Raw genomic sequence first — 19,030 nt, forward strand, 5'->3', positions numbered from 1 at the left:
GTATGTTATGAAATATTTTTATTACAAATAAAATTCACAAAACAGCAAAACATTGTTTAGAGGTTAATTCAGTAAAAGCAGACATGATGAGGTAATATCTCAAAATATATCTTTGAAAAACGGGGCAGTTAAGAGTAACAAGTGATATCAAGTATAGTTAGTTTATTTACAGTCAAACATCACAATGGAAAAAAACAAGAATACTACTCTAGCAAAAACAGTTTCACCAGTGCTGAGACTTTACATACAACGGTTCAACAAACAGGGGAATAAGTCCAGTGCAGTCACGCCAGTCATTCCCACACAGTCGAGCACAGTATAAGGTCCAATACAATACCAACAGATCGCTCCTGATCTTTTGAATATGGCAACAAAATCACACTAACTTTCTTAATGTCAGGACATGTCTTTATGGGAACCCAAATTTGGGAATCATTTAAAGTTTAACCCATTACCAAACTCCAACCCAATATTAAACACGAATACACACAAACACCCACTAGAAAAGGGAGTCTAGCTCGATGAAACTGGCAGTGTACAGGGACAGTATGTCGAGAAATTTCGTCCTTAGAACATGACAGGAATGGTGCCAACGCTTAAAAGGAGAAATGGATCGACGAAAAACACACCAACACGTTAGCTTATTTAAGGAGGGAATTATTTTAAGCCACGTTTACACATGAGCTCTGCGATGATAACCGGAGTTCAGTTTGTACAGCTCCCTCCTCTACCGCTCAGATTTTTAAATCACATAATACAAGGATGCCAGGAATTAATCTGTTAGCTGCATGTCACAACCTCTTAATACAGCAGTTCAAGTGATTTATCACTTTGAGATAATTGGCAAAAACGTCTCAGGGCATAAGTACCCCCCCCCCCAACCCACTCCCACCCACCCCCTTCTCTTATTATCTCCAAGGATTCAATGACATCTTTTTTCCCCACCAGAACATTTTCTCAAGTTAATGATATCATACGGCATCAAGAACAGGAGTCAGCCTTTACCGCTGAGAGGAAAAAAAAAAAAATTAGAATAAGAAATAACAACAGGATCCACAGTTTTTCAGCAGAAAAATGACGATTACCTGATCATTGTATTAAACACTTGTCTTGGTTATGTTAAAAGGCACAAGTTGGTCAGATCACGTTTAAAATCTAGATCAGTCCTCCCGTTAACAAAGCCCATCTTATCATGCAACTTCAGAGAAAATTCCTACATGGCCCTGCCTTTTGCTATCATTTTGTTCCTGATTTCAAGTGTTTACTTTTGTGTGTTGTAGACAGAACAAAACAAGTGAGTTACATTACACAAAACAGATCTGGGGAAAAAAACATTGAGAAAAGGATGCAGGATCTTTTTTTTTTTTTTCCCTTTTTTTTTTTTCTTTTTTGTTGGACAACACCGTTCTGAAACAACTACTCGTTAGTCATTATGATTCGCCTCTTTGAAGAGACAGATTTCCATTTGTCCTCACAGCAGGTCTGGTGCCGCGTCTTTTGTCCCGCTCTTTGCGGCAGCTACTAAAAGCGATGTCTTTCAAAGCTGTAACGTCTCCTTGGCTCCCGCTGGTTTGCTGCCCGGTCACAAGACTGGGAGGCAGAAAAAAGTCTGAGGAGAAAAATCCTTCAAAGCGCCACGTGTTGTTTTAAAACCTCAAACATCAGCTCTGTTAAATCCACATCATATTTACAGTCCAAAACACCTCAGCGAAGCACGCAGGTCCTGATGCATCGATTTTCTCGCTTAATTGATCATATTGGCTCTGTTGCCAAGTTTAATGTTTCTGAAAAAAACTCCTACTGAGACATTATTCGAGTGCTTGAGTCATACTGCCACTTATTTTTCATGCTTCCAGTCTGCGTTGGAATGTTACATACTGTATGCTGAATGTTTCCACCAAGAAAAAAAGAGAGAATTTCTAATATTTGTTATGCTTGTGGTAATTTTCTTAGGTTTGTCAGTCTTTGCATCTTCTGACTGCTTCATGCCCAAAACAGATGCATCAAACTGTGGAGAGTACTAATAATAACCACAGAGTGTTGTTCAAACAGAAAGCATCCCATTTAAAATCACTGGATTAATTACAAATAGACGCAGGAAGACGGTTTGTTTTGTTTTTCTGGCATCAGCTTTAGTTCTTGCTGAGAGGGACTTCCCAGGTAGCATCACTGAGCCCAGATTAGAGAGAGTGGTCAAGGAAGAAGGGAAGAAAAACAAGACATAACTATAAGAGCGTGGGCAACGGGGTAGGGGACAGCTGCTCCTTCGGTGCATATTTAGCAAAAAAGGGCAAGAAGACGGTGAGCATGACTCCAACTATGGCCAGCATGTAGCCCCAGCCGATCTGGCACTCGCCAGCGTAGTAGATGTCAGAGTCTCCGCAGAAGGACCGCACCAGTGAAGAGTTCAGGCCGAAAGGGTACACCAGCAGTCCGGCCGCCATGATGAACACTACAAACAAGATACAATATAAAATATGTTAGACAGTGCGTTTATACTTACTGCCTTTATAAAGGCTTTTAGTGTGAAGATTTAACACAAATGCACAAGAAAAGGATGGTGTTTATTAACATTTTTTGAATTAAAAAAAATCCAAAACTTCTGCACTTTTCTTTATTTTCTGTCATGCATACAGAATGCTGGCCAAATAATGAGGTCAACATATGCACATATAACCCCTGTTAGCCAAAAGCTCAGGCTTCAGACTGCACTAAACACTTTGTTTCAGACAGATTTTCTACTCTTGGCTTTGTATGATTTCAAGAGTATGGATAGCACTAACATTCAGGTACACATCTCTGGCACAGAAGCCCCACCCCCCTGCTGTTCAGACCTTCAGTTTTGCAGTGGTTTGCAAACTTTTTACTGCATGCCCCACTTACGGCTCAGTCCCACTAGAGTATAAATAGGACAGCCAACCTCCTTGCAACTTGGAAAAATTTGGGGTTGCCCAGCAATTGCATTGACTTTTTCTCATCAGGTGACCAAATGTAAGTAGTTGCAGTGACCAACTGTTTGCATAGAGGTTGCAACACTCTCAACGTCTGAGTGATCGCTTTTAATTGCAAGGCACAGGTCTCCTGTTGGGAGGCAACCTGTCTCCAAACCATCACAGTCTGACTCAGACTGACTGCAGATATTCTCAGTCAGGTTGATGAAGGTTTGCAAATAGTTGCCATCAAATGTATAAACGCAGACCGACTGCCAACATGTTGAAATCAATCTGAGCCAGTCTACTCCGATGAGCGCAACGTGTCTGCAAAGCATCTTTTTGCACTAGTTATTTCCGTATTATCACAAACAGATTGCATGTAACTGCCAACTTGACTCCATTCAGCCACATTACTCACTGAATTTGACTTTAATAAAGGTGCACATCATTAGTACAATAGCATCAACAAACGTGTATCTATTTTCCCACTTCACCTCACACCTCAATCTCATTTAGGATAAATTTCAAAGGATAAAGATCAAACCTCCCCGTTTCACAATAACATCTTTTAAAGACAAAAACATGCTCGTTACTTGATTGAACTAACTTTTCTGACATCTTAACAGCTGCACACTGTATGCACATTTACTTGCACGCCAAATGGGAACCACTTGGTGGCAGTAGAGTTTTTACTGAAATTCCCTCCCTGTGATTCAAGTGTGTAATTTAGCGACTTCATCTGTGCTGAAGTGCCTCCATTTGCAATAAGATTTTTGATCTGTTGCCATGTGCTGCATATATAAAAAAACTAAATCATGAGCTGGACAGCTTTAAAAGTCTAAGAGTGACAGAACAAAGCTTTTAATGTATTGAACAACAAAAGCACAGGTGACCTGTGATTGACAGAACCTTCCGATGCAAAATGATTAATGTGTCCTTAAATCAATTTGCGCTCCTCGTTGTAACACTGTGGGCCTTTATTAAAAAAAAACAACCCCGTCCCCTCCCGCACTTTTGTGATGATCAGCTTTCTAGCGGCACTGTCCTCAGCACCAGTGCAGCCGGAGAGTGGCTCACTTTTACAAATTGAGTCAAGTCTCCTAGCCCGCACTGCCAAGCAGTTATCCACATGTGCCACAGGCTATCATTGCTGCTCTTAGTCATTCTGAATGCCTGCTGCATTTCCATTACAATTCCAGGTGTCATAGTTGTTTTAGGTTTGGAGCACTGGGTTACTGGAAAAGCCTGAATATCTGAAAGTGGGTAGCTTTCTAGAAAATACAACAAACGTCTCTTTTATTATGCCATATTGATTTTAGGGGATGTCAGTTTTTCTACTTTCAAGGGCAGCGGTTTCATGGTCAGCGGGAAACAATACTCATATGAGAGCTACAATACAGGAGCTGTATGAGTATCAAATCAATGGTTTGTGTGGGCAGTAAACAGTTGCAGTCGACAAGGATGAGGCGGTAGGAAGCTTGCAGTGATGCTCTAGTTGCACACTGGGGGCTTTGGGAATGACTATTGGAGAGGGAAAAAAAAATCAGAACGATGAGAAGGAAACACAAAGAAAGAGCTATGAATGGGTCAAGGTGAGCTATCTCCCGAGTGTGGTTTGTCATCCCGTTGTGCCTCTTTCTTGGAGTTCATCCTTCCCAGCTCTCTGAGTTGTCCCCATGTTTTGTCTGTGGGGGCTCAACACCTCAACGCTAATGACACTTTAATGACCTTCTTTATCAAAGTATTCTCAGCTTTTGTGGAAGAAACAGAAAAGACACACACATGTATGTCTGCAGCCCAAGGCCACTTCTCTACAACGCTGAAATGATGGCATTCAAAGAAGACTTGGACACAAAGCCAGAGTGTGTACATGAACAACAGCACTGCAGGGATTTCACAGGGCTGAAATCTAGGAAGCAGTGTCTAGTAAGTATCAGGTACGCAGAATGAGGGCTGGATTTTATCAATCAGACCAGGACAGAATGCAGCGAAGTGTCTGGATCAGATAAGCTGCAGCTTGGGCTGACTCAATCTCTGCAAGTTTTTAATGAGTGAAAAAATCTGCTTAAAATCAGAGATTAACTAAAAATGAATAAACATATCCTTTAAATCTGAAGGGGATGAAACTAAAGCAAAGTGCACATCTTAAAAAAAGAAATTCCACCGATTTTACACATCAAAATCTGTACAGCTATACTCCATATTTAGAAATACGCGTGTCTCTTGAGGAAACTGAGAGGATACATGGCCTTCTCAACCTGTTACTTAGAAAGCTTCTTAAGACTACAGGCTTAGAGCTAAATTTGCTGCTAACACACACCAGAATCTCTCATCCCACGAGTTGCACTGTGGGTACTGTAGGCACCAGGTTTTTTTGTTAGTGAAGAAGAATGAGCTGCATCACTGTTTAATAATTCTTTGTTTTAATTCATTTCCAGTCTAGCTGCATGAATACCATACCGGTAGAATACCGCAGACTAATAAAGGCTGTGTTTTGTATCAACCCGAGAATTTAGGTTAGAAAAATTAGGCAATCTTTTAGATTCCACTGCAGAGCAGAAGAGCTCATTTTCAATGGGGTCTTACGCGCCTCAGTGGTCTAATCCTATGAGGAATGGACAGTGTGATATAAGAAGCTGACATGACACCATAATGCCTCGCACAACCAGGACCACTGCTTAACACGGCAAACTGAACACCCCTGAGCTGCCGCCATCATTTTGCTGCGACAAAAACGGAATGACCAATGACTATCGACAGGCCCACTTCTTTCACCTCCAAATAAACTGTTTACTAACCATCCAGCCTTCAATCAACAATCAGCATTTGTAGGAGCGGAAGATGGCATGGAAAGACTAGCTTGGCCAGACCCTTTATTTTTCCCAGGGAGAGGAATAAAAGTGAAGAGAGAGTGTGTCAGTCCCAATCAGATGAGTGCTGCTGAGTGTGTGAGGCTATCATAATAACTCAGAGATGATGAGACAGTGAATAATTGAAGGGCTGAAGTCGGATAGGCACTAATGTGTCCCCGTTTCAGTGCAAACATTCCAGAGAGATTCAAAAGAAGACGATTAAAACCTTTAAAAGGTAAGATGGCAAAACAGGAGCTTTTTAAAAGTCACTCACTGTAATCATTTTAATTAATTAGTCTGCTGGCATATTTCAGTGCAACAACAACAAAAACCCCCAAACGCTCAAATCTGATCTTTGGTTAGAAACAAGTATTTCAGATCAAACCAGTGCTTGTTATTTTTCTGTTCACACTGCTCTCCTTTCAAATACTTACAGCCAGATTTGTCGTTTCTTAATAAGAAAAAAAAAAGGTCTTTGTAAAGCTCAGTATTGTGTTTTTCATGACTGCCAACTTGTCTGACTCTTCACTTCATTAGCCTTGAAGTGCGTGCAGAATTCAGACAGAGGGAGTAAAATAACGATTAGCCAAGCCAACGCAGCCAGAAGCATCCCGGAGCACGAGATTTCATTGTTCGTGAAATCTGGGCTGGTTTCACAGGTAGCTACAAGGCTGCGGAGGCCTTTGTGTAGGCTAATAAACAGCAGATACCTTTATGTGCTTGCTTCTCTCTTTTTCTATGAAGGTTTTTTTTTTTTTTTTGGTGTGTGGGCATCTAAGACAAAAGTAACAGAGGAGGGAAACAAAATTAAATAAAAACAGATCAGAAGGCATTGCACTGCCGTACAAAGATTCAGTGTAGCTTTTACCAACTAAATGAACTAAATTAACCTTGAATCTCTTTCTCAGTGGTGTAGTGAGAAATGGAAAGCTGCTCCCAGGGATGGTGAAACAGGTTCACAGCGGTGCGAATGAGAGAAAGAGATTGAATGGGATTGTGGGGCAGGAAGGTGTGTGATAACCTGGCACCCAAGTGTGACACTGAATCAGTTTCATCACAGACCCCTAACACAGAAATCACTGGCGTAGTTCATATGCCATATTTACGCACGGTTGCACGAGTTCAGCAGATGAAATCTGAAATCTACCTTTGTCAGAAAATGTCAGAAATCCAATATGCTATAGCCCCAGACATTCATAGACACTGTATCTAATGCAGCGTTATTCAATTTTATTCTTCCCAAGATACTGCTAATAAAAATCCAGCTCCGTGACTTCAAAGTCCTTTTCATTAAAATACAAAGGTCTGTGCCTCGGATCAAACTGTATTTCCACTGTTTGCTTACTGTCGTAACTTTATTAGCAGTGGGAAGGGCTGGATTAAACACAGCAGGAAAAATGGGTGGCTCTAATATGGATGGAGCGCTCAAGCTTTGCTGTGGTGTCATGTGCATGTTCCCTCTGGCAAAAAGCTCCATAAAATACAATATATTATGTGCGGTGATTGTCGTCACCCAGGCCCAGACAGAGAGACGTCTGTCTAGAGTCGGAGTGCAGTAAAACCTGGTCAGCAGCAGCAGCATTGTGCTGAAGCCGTGATTCACTGTCTAAATACGGGTACTGTTAGAATTATGTGAAGATCAGAGGGAAGATTTGCTTAGTTCAATATCACGCTGTCTTAGCATGCTCTTCTTCAGAAGGCAAGCACTTTAAATGGTTTTCTAATAAAAAAATCAGTAAGAAAGAAGACAGGTCAGGTTATACAATGTGGATTCAAGCCGCACAGCCGGCAAGGAGGAAGTGGAATACATTAGAATAGACTAATGCCCTCCTTATCTTCTTTGACCTACAAGCCAGACAGGCAGTCAGGTGGAGACCACCAGCTTCAGCGGGACGAGGGCAGTCAGATGTGTAAATACAAAAGCATTAACAGAAGCTGCGCAGAGTCGCAGAGGCCCCTTTGGGTGTCACCGACACCCGCTCCTTCCCGCTCGCTCCCACAAGAAACTTCTTATCTGGCTGCTGTCCAAAACAGGACATTATCTGCTGCTGCTGTTCACTTCAAAGACAGGCACACATTAGCGCGTGGCCTCACATAACCACGGGCCTGTTTGATGTCACATTAACTTGCAGAGCAAAGAGGAGAAAAAAGGGGAAAGCAGACATTTTTCTTCTTTGCCTGCCCTCTTTTTAGGTAAAGCTGCAGGGAAATTCAGAACAGCAACAAAATGTGGCAGATAAATCTTGATTTGCCAACACACCTCTCTTTTGTTTTGTGTTGCACGGGTTTGTCAAAGACACAACGGCAGGTAGAAGCTGCCGATCAGAGCTACTCCTACTGTAACTTCCCCTGCTATAGTCTTCATCATATTTTCCCCTCTTTTTTATTTGCACGGACAGCTTTCTATGATTATAACAGGTAAGCTGATCTGCGTCTAGTCCCATGTAGAAATAATAGCCCAGATGTGATCAGGCGTGATGATGTAAATGAAATGCTGATATACAGCAACAGCCTGGAGCAATAAATACTGCAACCCACATACACACACTTAGATTGGGTATATACCATTATGTATAGACATCAGCACGCACAAATATATTAGGATAAGCAGGATAATGCAGACAGTTTGCATTTGCTGGAAATGTGTGCCCGTCAATAAAAGCATAACAAAGGGCAGTGCAGAACTGTGGTGCATCTCTAGGAAATTGCCTTTTCACTAGCCGCACACGAGGAGTATTTCCATTTCCCCCTCCTATTTACAGGAGAATAGAGATGGGGACGGATAATTTCTGCTCTCTCTCACACACAGCGAGGGCACACTTTTTCTTTTCCGAGCTCCACTTTGGCAGCATGAAGAAGGGAGCAGAGGGCTGTCGAGCACATGGATGTGACACATGTGAGACCACAGAGAGCAGAGTGTGATGTGTCATGGCCTTCCTGTTTATCTGTGTCCATTGTAATCCTCAGTGCTTATGGGGTGCACTACGAATGAAGTTTAACACAGCCAGGCTTTCTTTGCATTAGCTGGCTCAACAAAACCTAAAACCCCAGCTGGAGATAACGGGTATCACGACGGTAGTTAACAGCTTTCTCTGTTAAACTGGGCTTTCTGCTTCAGGCTCTGTGCACACTCACAGAAAAATGGGCATTTTGCGAGTCATGTGACTCTTCTTCCGCTTGAAATGATCCCTATGACCCCTATCTAACAGCTGCAGTCCCAGCTATGTAAAAGCGATTAACAGATTCGAATCAAGTGTAACATTTTATGCATCACCAAATTTATACATTTCAGTGACAATGCAGCGTTTCATTCAGCGGTTGCACATATAAAACATATACCCCCCTACTCCCCCACCCCATCCCCTCATTGGACATGTGACAGTTTGAGTTTCCCTTAGAAGACATAAAGAAACAACCACTTTTGAGTTACATACATTGCTGTATACAGACTACCACAGATGGTCCAACATAGCCTCGTATACAGTCTCTAAATGTGCAGAGAGTCTTCATTATTTTGCCCCCTCAGTGTGCTCAAGGTGAGGAACCGTAGCATGGAAGATGAAAGTTTGAGAGTTACTGGAAGTCGAACTGTGCCAGCAATGAATCGCCAGGTAGTCAGCTGGGACCTGGCGGAGCGTGGGCATAAACAGCAGGGACTCCATCCTAATGTGATGAGCTGTGCTCTAGTCTGCACACAGCCATGTTGATAATTAAGCTCAGTGCGCCTCTGGGAAATTATGCTAATGATGTTCCTCCGACTACCTACATATCTTGAAACGTTTGGCTTAAGGTGATCAGAGCGGCGAGTAAAACACGACTCGCTAATAAATGTTTCTGAAACAGGTTCAAGAAGAGAGGAAAAGAGGGCAGCGACAGAAGAAGAGATGAAGTAGTTGCTAGTTTGTTTAGGCAGGAAAGAATTAGAGTTACTGAAGAAGGGAAAGGATTAAGGAGATGCAACGATGGGACAGACATTTTCAGCTAGACCTCTGACTTACTCAGAGCAAACCCCGGAACAAAGAAAAGCCAAATGACACCTTTAATTCAAAAGCTATTTTTTAATAAAAAATGATTAAAACACAGGTAGGGGGGAAATCAGTTTGCTCGGTACAGCTTGATTTCTGTTGCCACACAGAGGTGAGGCAAACCTTTCTTTGAATGTCTTGAGGAGATTTACTTGTCAGAATAGATGTGAAAGCGAGTTTTTAAAGAGCAAACCAAGCCATTTTCACTGAAAACAGTCTACTATTGTCACTGGAGGCAAAAACCTGTTGACCTTGAGAGCTGCACAAAAAGAGAGAAAACAGTGGGAGAGCAAAGAAAGAGAAAGCAGACGAGGAAATAAAATACAGGGGGGTTGGGAGAGATTAGCTGGGCAATAAAATAGCTTCTGCTATCTTTCGAGTGAGCCCGCTTGCCTGTGTACTGGTCAGTCCCAGCTCAGTAATGGGGCTCTTTATCACTGAGTCATTCAGTCCGCTCCAAGCCCGAGAATGCATAGGTGGTTCAAGCCCTCTACCCACAATGTATTTGAGCATGTAAATATTTTGTTTTACCTCACAGAAAAATAAGTTCAAAATAATTCTTATTATTAATATTGTTGTTGTTATTTATAATCCAGATGAACAATTCCTGTTTTAAAATGAGCCTTGGGGTTTTTTTTTTTTTTGTTGAGTAGGTATTTTATTTCCATTTTGGGACTCAATATTTGTTTTTATTTTTTAAAATGTGGAAATCAACTCAGCGTGGGTGCCTCACATTCCTTTCACTCACAGCACTAATCGCATCACTGCTGCCAACTTAGCAACTTTGTCACAAGACTTGCGTTAAATTTTATAGCCACTTAGCATTTTTTATTTTCAAAGAAGAAGAAAAATCTGGACGGTACTGCTTTGAACAGAAAGCACATCTCTTTCTCACTTTGGACCAGCAAGTGAGCGCCCAGTGGAGAGGTGGCCCACTGTGTGGGACAAAAAAGGAAGATATATGTCTTGTGATTTTCTCTCTGAGTGAATATTTAAATTTTAAATTTCAAATAAAGCTTCTGTCAGACACTGTGGCAGTCAGAAAATTTGCTGTTGATTACCACCCCCCCCCCCACCCCCCCCCCCGAGGCTCAAAATGGTATTCAGGAGAGGCCTATAATTATCTGATCTTTGAGAAAGCAAAGAATATTTCTAAAAACACATTTTTTTTTAAAAGACTTGGTTCATCTTAGTAGTAAATAATGATACAGCATAAAATAATAGTACCTGAATAACTGGGAAAAACACTATTGCTGTTAAATTTAGCCAAATGGGAATAAAGTAAATGAAAGGAACCACAGAATGGGGCAGACAGTTGGGCAGCATTTTCTCTCACAGCCTCCAAACAAAGGCCACTTCCAGCATGTGCCTCTGAGCTCCCAGTGCACGTTGAACCATTTGAACTCGTGCTTATGACTGTGAATCTCCATCTTGGGAGCACTGTAGCGATGACACACGAATCTCACACACTGCACCCAATCTATCATCTTAATTACTTCCATTTCCATATTGCCATCTATTTTTTTTTTTATGCTGCAAATGAATTTATATGTCAGACAAATTTCATGTCCTTGACTTCCTTATCTGTTATGTGGCAACCCATGGCGCACACAGGGCCATGTCAGCGTACAAGCTAACCAAACGTAATCTGTCACTCAATCCATCCATGCAACCTCACAGACTGAGTGGGCACAGGAGACAAAGTACCTCGTGAGTGTGGCTGGGAAAATAAATAATAATAATTCAAGAGATAAAGTGGTTATTGGAATGAAGACATTAATCACCTATGAAAGGCTGCGTTTAACGTGAGGAATAAGTCATAGAAGAAACAATGGTCTATCTAATGAAACCTGAAGCTCTGTCCCCGTGCTCGTCCGCCTAAGGTGATGTCTGCGTGTGCGCGCGTAAGTTTATGCCTGCGTGTCTGACATTAAACCAGTGATTGTGTTGACAGTCTCTAAGCCTTAAGCAAGATGACTCCTGGGTTCAGCAAATGCCTCGGGTTCGACAGTGAATGTCAGCGGTGAATGCCAGAATGACCCGATGACACTAGTGGGCGCACTGCATAGGCAGCTCAGCTGTTGAGCCACAGTTCATATCTGTGGCCACTGTGGTAAAAAGAAAGGCTGAGCGCAACTCACCGCAACAAATTGTATGTCATTTGTTATAAATCAAGCTTTCAGTTACCAACTGGGTCAACTTAACGTGACCCACAAGAGGCCATAACAGATGAGACGTGCAAAACAACCGCAGAGACAAAATTACAAAGAAACTTCACAGCTGGCTGCGAAGAGACACAAAAAATGTCAATAGAGAGACAAAACTAACACATGGGGACAGAAAATGACTGCAAAGAGACACAAAATGACAACAGAGAAATGCAAAACAACCACAAAGAGGGACAAAGCTACAAAGAAATAACACAGATGCAAAGTGATGCAAAAAAAAAAAACAATTAAAAAGAAAGACAAAACAGCTACAAAGGCACAGAAAATGTCAGAGATACAAAACACTCATGTAGAGAGGAAAAACAAACACACAGAGGCAGAAACTGATGTACCTGTTCCAATTTCACTGCTAAACACATGCACGGTCAAGCACCATCACTCAGTTTGATTGTACTTTGCTCACCGTTAATAAAGGCTTTCATTCATTCACCGGCTATTGTAGAATACGTGTATAGTATATTTATACATACACATGTAAACAGCCCATTTTTGACAGACTACACTGTAGAACTCACAACCCCCACAGAACACCACAGGTATAATGAAAAGTGCAAAATGCATGAATTCATTAGGTGGAGCAGGAACAGGGTACTTATTTTCCAATTGACTGCTGCACACATTTTTCAAATAACAGAATGTCTTTTAAATGGCTTTCGTACGTCCCGGGGTTAGAGAGCTCACTCTATGCATAGACGACCTGCAACCCAAGTGAGGGAAAAAGTGAATTAAAGAAAAAAAAAAAATACCTGCCACAGGAATTCACCTTTGTTGTGTAAATTAATTTTAGTCAGTTTTTAAAAAGTGTTGCCTTGGCAGCGTGCTGTTTATTAAGGAGCCGAAAAAAGAAAGTGGATCAGGATGAATGTGATGTGCACAAGGATGCTGTAGACAAAAGAAAACCAAGAGCCATGCACCTGGGCCCAGTAACTATTTATGAGCTGCCATTAATCAGTTAGTGTGTGTTTTGAAATATAGCCTCTTTGTATTGCTTATGGAGTCTGCACATGGATATAATAAATGAGTGCCCCTGTGTATGAATCTTGATCCCTTTGTGTGGCTGTTACTGTATGCGCTTCTCTGCCTTTGTTGCTCTATTTGAAGAGGAAAGAAGTAAAAAAAAAAAAAAATGGAAGCGATGTGCTTAAAATATGTTTTAAATACTACTCTGGTTATTTTACTAAGAGGCTTTTACAGTGATGAAAATACCTTCTACTCTGTGGACCAGTGTAAGCATAGCAACAGAGAAATGTGTTTTCCTTTGTTTAGCAGGTGGTATGTCGGCTGTGGAAGCTGTGTCTGCACAATCTACGGTTGGCCTTGGTTTACAAACTTACTGAGTGAAACTCTGGACACCTTTCATTGCTGTTTGCCCAAAGCTCTAAAACATACTGCTTTGTGCTTGTTTTTTTATTAAAAAAGTTAAGCTAGGCTCAGCTTCTAGGTAGATGCTGCCCATGCACATGGAAACAAAAGGGAACAAAAGTGCAACTGAGGAAGAATGTTTTCTTCAAGAAAGTCAGAAGAGAGGAAGTGGCAGCCTCACAGCACGGAGGAGGCCCACGTCCTGTACCATGGCACCTACCTGTGTGATCATTAACTGACGATATATAGAAACCTTTATGAAGAGTGCAGGATGCAGCTGGGTATGTTTGATGGGGCGGCAGCAACATAATGAATCCCTGCAGGAGACACGGGGGCCCTGCTGTGCTGCTGTAATGAAGCGCTGGCCTGCCATCCCTCCCTGACCCACTGGCATTAAGGGAAAATGGAAACCATTACCTTCAGCCTTCACCACAATGTACCAAGTGGGAGGACCTGGAGCAGGCCCAGATATGTGTGTGTACGTATGTGTGTTTGGAAATAAGAAAACGGCTAAGGCACAGCCGAGACACAACAGGGGATCCAGATCAGACAGGATGCATAAAAAATGTCTGAATATTTGACGACCTATAGAGAAGTTGTTTTTGTGCGTAAGGTAAAGCCAAAGGACAGGGTGCCTTTCGACAACTGTTAATTTCTACAGACATATTTGATTTCACACACAGGCAGCAGACATGGCAGACAGGAATTTAAAGAGGGCTGGATGCCTCCATCTCAGTCATATTCCAGCAGAAAGTCTCTACAACTGCCCGGGGATCTTAACAGCTTTCTCTGTGTGTGTTGCGTGTCTCAGTAGCCCCCCCACCAAGCTTATCCTTGGTTGAACGCGTCTTATTAGGAGTAGAATGTCTTTGTTTGTTGTGGATTTCCAACTGGGTAAACAGACTATGAATTTCAGCCTTGTGCATGTTTCAATTTCTCACATTTCAGAGGCACATCAAGAGCCGTTTTTTCACAAGTGTTGAAATTCACAGAACCCCACGGGAACGAGAACAAAAGGGTTTTTTTTTTTTCTTAATGCTGTGCAATTGGTATTTTGTGGGCTGTCTTTGTAAAAAAGTCACTCGTAATGGCTGCGTCCTCCACTGTTGGCTGGTCTCTCAAATTGGAGCACCACTGGCTGGAGACCATTTGATCAGTAGATCTCTGGGATCAAGTTCATTACCAGAGATGGAGCACCACAGCCGCCTGCCACAGATGAAGCCTTTAGATTAGATGGGCTTTTTCATTTTGCTCTGTACTTCCTTTCTCTGTCTTTTCATTAGTCATTTTCCCCCCCCTCCTGGTCTTTTTCAGTTGTTTTAAATGTTGCACAAAGGAAATTGTAAAAGCATTTAATAACAAATGATTAATAATTTTGAAAGAGGTTTTTTGGGGGCTTACACAGTTGCAAGAAGAGAAAACTGATTTTGTGTGTATCTTAAAACATCCCTTAGTTAATCACTGGCCTTAGCCACTTAATGTTATAAACAGGAAAGGAAAATGAACACAGAAACTGAAATCACCTGTGCAATTTATGCAACATAGAGATGTCTGCATGGTGCTGACCAATCAGAAATGCTGGAAAAAGTTCTGCAGGTTCAATAAAAAGAAGCATTAGTCGTGTTGTGGGTCGAGCATTTCTTCTATCAGAGGAGGCCAATGTTTGTGTCACAGATTGAGCATGGCTTCCAGAAGGCTCAGTTACACAAAGCGCATCCATACATCAGTAGGGAAAAGAACCCTATTAGGTGATATCACATCAGCATGTCCTCAAGGTTGTGGTATTAGTATTGCAGATTATAGCTGCAAATGACATTACGCTCATTTTTAAATAAAGTCGGTGTTTAGTGTCATTTCCTCCTAAGTATAAGAACAAGTTGATTAATCTTAGTGTTTTTGCTGCATCTAGTGTGTCATGGTCTTTGTAGTTAGTTTGATCTTCCTTTGGGTCTTTGAATGTTTGTTCCTTTTCTCAGTGCGTCCTGTCTTCCCCGTCTGTGTCTCACTGTTTGTGTGTTTGTTCTTGCCCACCCCCCTTCAGTCACTTCCTGTTTTGTTTTGAACATTAGTTCCTCTTGTGGCTTTCTGTCCATCCTTTGTTCTTTTCCCCACTGGTTATTGTCGACTGAGTTCACTTCTAATTCCTGTGTTCTCCCTCAGTCTGTCAGATCACCGATGCAGCTCCCTCATGTCTCAATTTGTCTCCAGAGTCTGGCTCCTTTGTACTCGGGTTTGGACTTTTGGTTTTCATGTTCATTCTTTAAATAAAGGATTACGTTTTTGCAGCTCCCTTTCTGTCTCCAATGGTGTCTGCAACCCGGTCCACACTTGATTATTACCTCAAAGCAAACATATACTCTGACCTGTAATCAGTAATTTACTGGTTGTTTTTTTCCCCATTCAAATGCTCTTCACATATTAGACGAGTCACTGTGGGAATGACTTTTCTACAACCCATTAGTAAACAGGAAATATGTGTATAAATTATTCACCTTCTTTAATACCACAAGTTCTAATATTTTCACTTTAGAGGCAATGCCACTCACCTTCCATTACTCTGCATGTGTCTAATAGTAGCACGGAGCACTAAAATGATCACTATTGCTCACACACTGACAATTTGGGTGTCTTTTACACTTCAACCTTAAAACTGTTTCCTGTTGCATCTCTTACATTTTTAATGAGCCCTTCCTCACTCTGACAGCGATGACTGTGCACAGGTGCACACACATTTTAATGACATCTCTTTAAGTGCTGTCCATTCTAGTGGGTAAGTGACTTTTCGCAGTTCCCCTCAGCCTTACCCTGCATCATCTCTGTGGGCTTCTGAAGTTTGCTGCTGAAAGCAAGGGGACTCGTCCTGCTCCTTAATCACTCACATATTTTCTTTGATCTGTGGAGCCAATCACAAATTTGCCTCCACCCTCACGGTGCGGATAAATGCCTTCCATCTCTCCTTCAATCGATCACATGCTTTCAGATCTGTAAATGAAGGTAACAAGGATGACCAGAGAGGTAATCAAGAAGACCACTGAGACAGCAGGGAGAGGAGCACTAATGTGGTGAGAGCATTTCCTTGGTTACAGCCGCCTCCGTGAAAGCAGTCAGAACAGTGGTGGCTCAGCTGCTCTCACACACACACACACACACACACACACACACACACACACACACACACACACACACACACACACACACACACACACACACACACACGCGCGCACACACACCGGCCTGTGTGTGGCTGGGCGACATTTGACCCTTCTTGGGAGCAGAGTCTTGGTAACACCCGTCTGCCGCAGTCTCCTTTATTTAATGCTTTGTCTTTCTCTCCGTCACACACACACACACACACACACACACACACACACACACACACACACACACACACACACACACACACACACACACACACACACAAGGTGTCAGTGGTCAGGGTCAGAGAGTGACCTCGGTCCATTCAGGCGTGACTATGGGGTTTAATCGCACATACTTATTGTCTCACCCTCTGAGCCTCTATCACCAAAACTGACAGCTTGAAAGATGTTGAACAAAGTATCCAGAAACGGTCGCAATTCAGGCAAGAAAAAAGGAGGAGAAATTATTGCACGCTAAAACGCCCGTCACATGTTCAGTATTCTGAGCTGCAACTTTGCTTAATGTTTCACAAAACTTAATGATATTATGAATCAGTTATGGTGCTGCAATAACAGTTTATCGTGGTTTGCATCCTTCTGATCAGCACTAGTTTTTTTTTTGTTGTTGTTGTTGCAAAAGCCAATTTGAACTGCACCTCTATTGAAAACACAGAGACGCGCTGACTGTCCATCAATCACAGCTACCACAACATGCTGATATTTGGAGTGGACATACTGTGAGATGACAGAGGAGTGTAATAGCTGGATAATGGTGACAATAGGCCTCATGACAGGATAAGCACAAGAAAAGGAATCCAAGTGGTATTTTTTTCTCTGGGTTAAGGATAGCAAGAATTACAGCTAGTGAACCAGCATGGCACCGGCTCCTGATCTGCTGAATCCAGTTTGTGTGCTTGTGCATGGTTCAGTTTATCCTCCTATCGAGCCAGGGCTCACACTGCGTTATGTTCTTTAATCTTTCATGAACAATTTCATATATTTGTATTCTAGTTTCTTCTGATCTCGGTACTGGTTCAGAAGTGTTTCTGTTGGACAAGAACACAAATGTGGATAAAACACTATATACCGTGCAGCAACTCTCCCACCACTCACCATAAGCTGCACTGGCTCTAACCAGTTTATTTGCTGTGGAGATGGATGCAATTTCTTCAGTTCACATCTCCTCCTGTTCAGGCCAGCTTGCTGAGCAATTTATCAGGAGCAACAGATGAAGCCATCATCGCATTCTGGGGTATGAGGTCACAGAGGTGAACTGGATGGGCAGACGTCTGGCGGTTTATGTGTCGAGTATAACACAGAAGATCAAACTGGCTGCAGAACATCCACTTTAGCCCTCCACCTCCAACACTCCAACATATCATCCCTGAATCCTACTTACCTTCCTGGGTGTGGTTTCAATTGGCAACAACTTGCAGTATTGCTGGTTTGTATTTTTGTAGCTGAATGCAGATAGCCACTAGTTGCCTCTGCTGCTCGCCATTCAATTGACACAGTTAGGTGTCCCCACTCTTGTGTGCAACTATTAAGTGTTATCACAGGAGAATGGTGAGGCAGCCTGGGCAGCATAAACAGAGCTGTTATCTCTAACTGCTGATGCAGTTTACACATGCTGCACAAGGCAAAGTGTCACCACTTGATTTCCTGGAAAGTGCATAGAAACTCATGTATGCACAGTCTGCTTTGAATTGCAATTATGGCCATTGTGTACATGTTGTGACAGAAAAGATCCTTTAAATGAAAGTATCTAAGACTTCAGCAACCTTGTATACACAAGCAAGTACAGCTTTATCTCTTGTCAAAGCCTCTCGTGCCTTGTAGCACAATGGGTGAAAAAAAATTTTTTTAAGTTTTTTTTTTTTTTTTAAAGCATTCACCTTTAATTTTGGTAGAGGCAGCAATCAAACAGAAATGCAGGGCCACTTCATTATTGCATCATCTGCATCAGGATGAATAAGCTGAAGACAAAGCCAGGTGCAAAACTGACTGATCATGCTGCAATAACAAGCTACAGTCCTTGTTATTACCACTTTAAATCAGCACTTATCTTCAACTGTGCACAAACACAAGAGCATCTCATGCATGTCTGGAACAAAAAAAACCCTGTGTTTAAAACAGAGTGACAGAGCAAGTCAAAAAAGAAACAAACAAAAAATAACAGGGTGTCTTTTATTACAGCCCCCCCCCCCCCCCCCCCCCCCCCCCCACACACACACACACACCACACGCACACACACATTGATCACCTCATATTACAGTACTTCACAAATACTGTGATGTGTTCTCCAGCGTGAAATTATTATGATAACTGGGGGATTCAGGCAGCATAAAGACTGGTTAACATCTTCAGTGGCTACTCTATTAACAGCTTTATCACTAAGCAACAGCACCCCCCCACCCCCCACCCGGACCAATATCTCTCTCTCTCTCTCTCCCTCACACACACACACACACACACAGTCCCTTTGAATGAAT

The 19,030-nt window shown here is 42.1% G+C and overlaps 1 protein-coding gene across 1 annotated transcript in view; it reads right to left on the reverse strand.

Moving 5' to 3' along the window:
- Positions 1-921: 921 nt before the first annotated feature.
- lhfpl7 (LHFPL tetraspan subfamily member 7) overlaps positions 922-19,030 on the reverse strand; it is a 104,944-nt gene continuing 86,835 nt past the window's right edge. The window contains exon 3 of the mRNA XM_030746721.1: positions 922-2,452. Coding sequence (XP_030602581.1) covers positions 2,226-2,452 — 227 coding nt within the window. The 3' untranslated portion in view covers positions 922-2,225. The remainder of the gene's footprint in view (positions 2,453-19,030) is intronic.

Source organism: Archocentrus centrarchus, chromosome 14, assembly GCF_007364275.1.
Source record: "Archocentrus centrarchus isolate MPI-CPG fArcCen1 chromosome 14, fArcCen1, whole genome shotgun sequence".
Classification (NCBI taxonomy): domain Eukaryota; kingdom Metazoa; phylum Chordata; class Actinopteri; order Cichliformes; family Cichlidae; genus Archocentrus; species Archocentrus centrarchus.